The sequence below is a fragment of the Rhincodon typus genome, chromosome 6, assembly GCF_021869965.1.
Source record: "Rhincodon typus isolate 14 chromosome 6, sRhiTyp1.1, whole genome shotgun sequence".
Lineage (NCBI taxonomy): Eukaryota > Metazoa > Chordata > Chondrichthyes > Orectolobiformes > Rhincodontidae > Rhincodon > Rhincodon typus.
In genome coordinates, this window is record NC_063337.1 from 6,848,430 (window position 1) to 6,854,724 (window position 6,295).

At 43.4% G+C, this 6,295-nt stretch overlaps 1 protein-coding gene across 2 annotated transcripts in view; it reads right to left on the reverse strand.

Moving 5' to 3' along the window:
- Positions 1-3,644, reverse strand: part of gdpd4a (glycerophosphodiester phosphodiesterase domain containing 4a) — a 74,270-nt gene extending 70,626 nt beyond the window's left edge. The window contains exon 1 of one of the 2 annotated variants that reach the window (XM_048598022.1): positions 3,564-3,644. In XM_048598022.1, coding sequence (XP_048453979.1) covers positions 3,564-3,577 — 14 coding nt within the window. In that variant the 5' untranslated portion in view covers positions 3,578-3,644. The remainder of the gene's footprint in view (positions 1-3,563) is intronic. The other variant, XM_048598021.1, reaches the window with a different exon arrangement.
- Between the last annotated feature and the right edge of the window lie 2,651 nt (positions 3,645-6,295).

Consider the following 6,295-nt stretch of genomic DNA (forward strand, 5'->3'; position numbering starts at 1 on the left):
AATAGTATACGTATTAAAGTAATCTCTCCAAATCTGTCATTTACCAGAATTATAAACACGACCCTCTTGTTAGGACATTTAATCTTGCCAAACTCATCGGGACAGATGCAAAGATTGTTGTGATTGCGTAAAATCTGGTATTCTTGCCTTTATCCTGATAGGTGTAAGTTGGAAAGCTAAGGAACATGCAACCGTTTAACTACAGTACAAATGTGAACTTGTGAGATACCAAGTCAATCAGGAAAACCAGCTTAGAGATAATGTGACAAGCGCAGAGAAATTGCTGGAGAAACTCAGCAGGTCTGGCAGCATCTGTGGAGAGAAAGCAGAGTTAATGTTTCGAGTCCAGTGACACTCGTTCAGAACTAGACTTGAAACGTTAACTCTGTTTATCTCACCACAGATGCTGCCAGACCTGCTGAGTTTCTTCAGCATTTTCTGTTTTTGTTTCAGATCTCCAGCACCCAAAGTTCTTTGTTTTATTTTGGAGATGACATATCTTGGAGAGGATACCATACATTACCTCGTTTGATGATGTTGTCTATTTATGAAACGCCTTTAGACTTCGAAACAACAGCTTCCGAACTGAACCCTGGGCAGCGAGGCGTCACTAATGAGAAGAACCATTGGAGGCAAGATCTGAACTTGACATTTCCAATCTATTTATGTTTCTTCACTATTTCACAGGATGGTGGTAAGGTGTCAGAATTTGTTAATCCATCTCTAATTGTCCTTGAACTGGGTGGTTTGCTAGGGCCATTTCAGAGGGAATTTAATAGTCAACCATTTTCTGTGGGTCTGGAGTCACATGTAAGCCAGACCAGGAAAGGATGGCAGATTCCATTCCCTTACTGAGCAGTTGGGTTTTTACGACAATTGATAACAGTTTTTTTGTATCTGCCATCACTGAGGCGAGCTTTCAGTTCCAGATTTCATGAATCTCATTTATGGGATTTCAATCCGTGTCCTTAGCTCTGGGACTCGGGATTCAACTACCACAGGCATCACCAGGAACGTCAGAACAAGAATGGACCATTTAGCCTCTCATGCCTGCTCTGTTATTCACAAAGGCTATGGCTGTTCCTTTTCTTCCTGTCTCAAGCAAAGTTGTCCAGCAAAACTCTTATCCATCAGATTTCAAATTTATTAGCTGAGGGCTTTCTTGCCGTGAGTGAAAATTCCACAACTCCACCGGGAAGACATGTTTCCTAACTTATCTCCTGAATGGTCTACAGTTTGTGCAACCTTGCACTAGACTCCCATGTCCTAGCTTTGCCATTTTTAAAGTCCTAAAAGTCATTCAAACTTGGCTTTTTTTTGCTAGAGCGTCAGAGGCTGAGGGGTGACCTGATACAAGCGCATAAAATGATGAGAGGCAGGGATAGGGTGGATAGTCAGAGTCTTTCTCCCAGGGTGGAAATGTCAAATACTAGGGGCACAGGTTTAAGGTGAGAGGGGGATAGCTTAAAGAAGATGTGCGAGGCAAGTTTTTTTTACATAGAGGGGGTAGTGGGTACCCAGAACACGCTGCTAGGGGAGATGGTAGAAGCCGATACTATAGTAATGTTTAAGAGGCATTTAGACAGACACATGAACAGGCTGGGAATAGAAGGATATGGACCATGAGCAGGCAGGTGGGATTAATTTAGAATGGCATCATGGTCGGCACAAGAATCATGGGCCGAAGGGCCTGTTCCTGTGCTGTACTGTTCTAAGGTCATTTAGATTGTGGAGATGGGGAAATGCAATCTTAAACCAGTCTGCAGACAAGGAATGCCAAGCAGAGAAATCCCAGCAACTGGCATCGCTGGTGAGTTGCCCAGTGTGCTTTCCCACCAATCTCAAAGACCAGGGCAGTGGCACAAATGCTGAACCCCTTCTAATGCACCTGGGCCTGGGAAAAATACATCAGGCAGAGATCCTGGAATTGTAGAATGGTCACAGCAGAGAAGGAGGCCATTCGATCCATCCAAACCATGCCAGCTCTTTGTGAAAGCAATTTAGCTCACCCCCTGCATCTTCCTCATAGCCTGCAAAGGTTTCCCTTCAAATAATTATCCAATTCCTTTTGGAATCTGGGAGCAAACCTGTCCCCAGGACACATTGGGTGCATTCCAGATACTGGCCATTCACTCCTCGTCATGCCTTTGATTTTTTTATTTTGCCAATCACCTCTAAAACAATGTCGTCTGGTTCTAGGGCCTTCTCCCTATTGGATCAGTTCTCCTGAGCCAGTCTCCTCAATGTTGACAACTTGTATCATCTCTGCTCACAGCCCAAAGCATAAGACTCCAATCTGAGGACCCTCAATCAATAAAACAAAACATAAAATACATATTATTTATTAAATGAAATGAAATCATTTCAAAGAAGCACAACCCAGACATTTAAATTATATTCATACACTGCTCCAGAAACTGGAAGGCAATTAATTTGACCTAAGGGTGAAAAAGACAAAATAATTACAATCTCCACAATCAAATTTAGAAAGATGTGTCAAAAATAGCCCCAAGTATCTAAGTAAGGACCAGGAATTGGTGCAGGCCTGGTAGGTCTAGCAGCCTGTTCCTGCGTTATATTGAATTGTATCAACTGGAATCCTAACACGGCATTTCATCTGAGGAACAAACATGCAGCTGCCTGAAAAATGAAGTAGAAAGCTTCAAAAAACACCTTCTATCATGCAAAAGATTTATACCTGGAAATCTATCCATCCTTGCAAATGATTCTGGATCCCCATGATCCGGAATTATTGTTGTATCTTAATGGGTTTCTCAACTGCCCGTATTCAACATTCGTTTTCCGTGGGATTTCTCTGCCTGCACCTTTGTCTCTTGGTTAAAGGCAGCATTTATCTCTCCCCCCCCCCCAGGGATCTGTTTGACTGTCAACAAGAGCAGCAAACATCTTAAAGGGGCCTAGCTCAATTAAATTCAATTCAAGCCTGTCTTACGTCCCATAAACCGCAGCAAAACTACATCATAGTGCTCCATTGAAAGACTACAAAAGACCAAGAGTAACTTAACATCCAACCCTTTAAATGTAAAGTTGTGCTGCCTTGTTCCCTTCCTGTTGCGAGATGACGTTGATGTTCTTTTTAACCTGATGTTGAATAGAGCAGCACCATCACTATCCATACCCCTGTGTAAGAATGCGTTGATTCTGAATGAACTGTAACACATTTTTGACCAGCACAGATAAGATGGGCCAAAAGCCTTCTTCTGTGCTATAGGTCTCTATGACTCTCTGAGCCTAATCAGTCCATTCACACTCCACATCAGCTATACTCCTTGATCCAGCATTCATAGAGTCCTACAGTATGAAAACAGGCCATTCGGCCCAAACCCACCTAACCGAAACATCCCTGGGCAATCACTATAGGCAATTTAGCATGGCAATCCACCTACCCTGCACATCTTTGGACTGTGGAAGGAAACCATGCAGACACGGGGAGAACGTGCAAACTCCACACAGACAGTTGCCCGAGGCTGGGATTGAACCTGGGTCCCTGGTGCTGTGAGGCAGCAGTGCTAACCACTGAGTCACCATGTATTTATACATACCACCCTGTAGACATGGATCCAAATCCGTATTAGCTCATTTCACATATCACTTTGGTTCTTACATCCAATGTCTTCACCTCCCTGTAATTGTAATTCACAGACTGATATTGTATTGAGCTGTTCAAGTGTGACGTTTTAGTTTATTCAATGGATGTGGGCATTGCTTAACCAGCATTTATTACCTGTCCTTAGACACCCTTGACAAGGTGGTGAGCTGTCTTCTTGAACTGCTGCAGTCCTGGGATACTTACAGTGCCTTAGGAATGGAATTCCAGGATTTTGACCCAGTGACCATGAAGGAACGGCAATATATTTCCAGGTGAGGATGGTGAGTGGGTTGGAGGGGAACTTGCAGGTGGTGGTGTTCCCATGTATCTGCTGCTCTTGCCCTTCTGGGAGGTGCAAACCATGGGTTTGGAAGGTGCTATCAGAGCAGCCTGATTGAGTTACTGCAATATATATTTATATATACCATGCCTGGAATAGTGCATACAATTTTGGTCCCGTTACATAAGACAGGATATACATGCAATCGAGGGACGTTCACTGGGCTTACATGAGGGAAGATTGAATAAAAACAAAGTTGAACCAATCACAGGATCACTGGTTAGGCCAGCATTTATTGCCCACTCCTAATTGGCCCATAGGGCAGTTGACAACTAACCACATTGCTGTGGGTGTGGAGTCACATGTAAGGCAGACCAGGTAAGGATGGCAGTTTCCTTCCCTAAAGGACATGAGTGAACCAGATCGGTTTTACCCCTGGCAATGGTTTTATGTCATTAATTCCAGATTTTTATTAAATTCAAATTCCACCGTCTAATATCAATTTGGGCCCATGTCTATAGTAACAATAGCCCTAAGCCATCACGTCCCCTGGAGGCTAGCTGTTTGATTTTCAAGATTTTGAAACAGAGTTCAAATTCACAACTTGCCCTGGACTATACTGTACTGGACTGAGTTCTAGCTCTGTAACATAACAATCAGCAACATTTCACTGTCATTGGACTGATTATATTCCAGATATTTTCCCAAATTCAAATTCCACCATGTACCATGGCAGGATTTGAACCTGGGGACCCAGAACATTCCTTGGTGTCTCTGGATTAATAAGTGGAGTTAGAACTCCACTGGGCCACAGTATTCCCAACTATTAATTAGAGTTTCAAAGGATGAGACAGGATTGTGATTGAAACATAAAATTCCAACAGGGCTGGACAGACTAGATGCTGGGAGGATGCCTTCCCCTGGGTACGGAGTCTAGAACCATGGGACACAGTCTCATAATAGACCATTTAGGACTGAGTGAGGAAGTATTTCTTCACTCAAAGGAAAGTGAACCCATGGAATTCTCTACCAGAGCAGATTGTGGAGGCCAAATCACTGCATGCATTCAAGAAAGAGAGATAACTTTTTAGATTTTAAAAGCATTAAGGGGAATGGGGAGAAAGCAGGAATATGGCACTGACATAGAGGATCAGCCATGACCGTAATGAATGGTGGAGCAGGCTCGAGGGGCTGAAGGGCCTCCTCCTGCTCCTAGTTTCTATGTTTTTCTCTATTTGTATAGTTCCTCTAATGTACAGAATAGAATATCAATTTGTTGTCACATGTACTATTCCATGAAAAATACAGTGAAACGTTTTATACGTCGCCCCACCACAGTACCAACATCAATGACAGACGTCATGAATAAAACAAAAGTAAAATTGAGACAAAGTTCATCACAGTTCAGTTAACGGCTCCTGGGTACAGGGAAAGCTGATTAAGGAACAATGGAATACCCTGTTCAAATGTTATAGAGTCATAGAGATATACAGCATGGACACAGACCCTTCGGTCCTACTCGTCCATGCTGAACAGACATCCTAAATTAATCTAGTTTCATTTGCCAGCATTTGGCCCATATCCCTCTAAACCCTTCCTATTCATGTACCCATCCAGATGTCTTTTAAATGTTGTCATTGTACCAGCCCCCAACACTTCCTCTGGCAGCTCATTCCATACACACACCACCCTCTGCGTGAAAAAGTTGCCCCATACGTCCCTTTTTATTCTTACCCCTCTCACCTTAAACTTATTCGTTCTAGTTTTGGACTGCGCTACCCTGGGGAAAAGATCTTGGCTATTCACTCTATCTATGTCCCTCACAATTTTATTAACTTCTATAAGGTCATCCCTCAGCCTCCGATGCTCCAGGAAAATAGCCCCAGCCTAATCAGCCTCTCCCTATAGCTCAAACCCTCCACCCCTGGCAACATCCTTGTAAATCTTTTCTGAACCCTTTCAAATTTCAGAACATCTTTCCTATAGCAGGAAGGCCAGAATTATAAGTATTATAAAATAAATAGTGGTGCTAATTGGCATGGGAAGTATTGGATCAGCTGACCCCGGAGAGTGTTCCCTGTCCTGGTTTGGTGTACCGCTACTGGATCCTTTGTGCCTAGTTAATAGTGCATTTCAATTGAAAAGGAGCACCTGTGATAATGTAGCACTCCCTCAGCACTGCACTGGAGCATTAGCCAAGATTATTGCAGTGATGTCTCCCGAGTGGAGCTGTAACTCGGCACCTTCAGACTCAGAGCAGGTAGACCCTGGGGATCCAGAGCTGACTACAAAGCAACAGACAGGACAGAAATAAACCCTCAACTACGAAACAAGAGCCAACAGCACCAGTGTCGTTTCAAACAGGCCAGCTCTCACAGTCAAACTGAACCAGTATGAAATCTCAA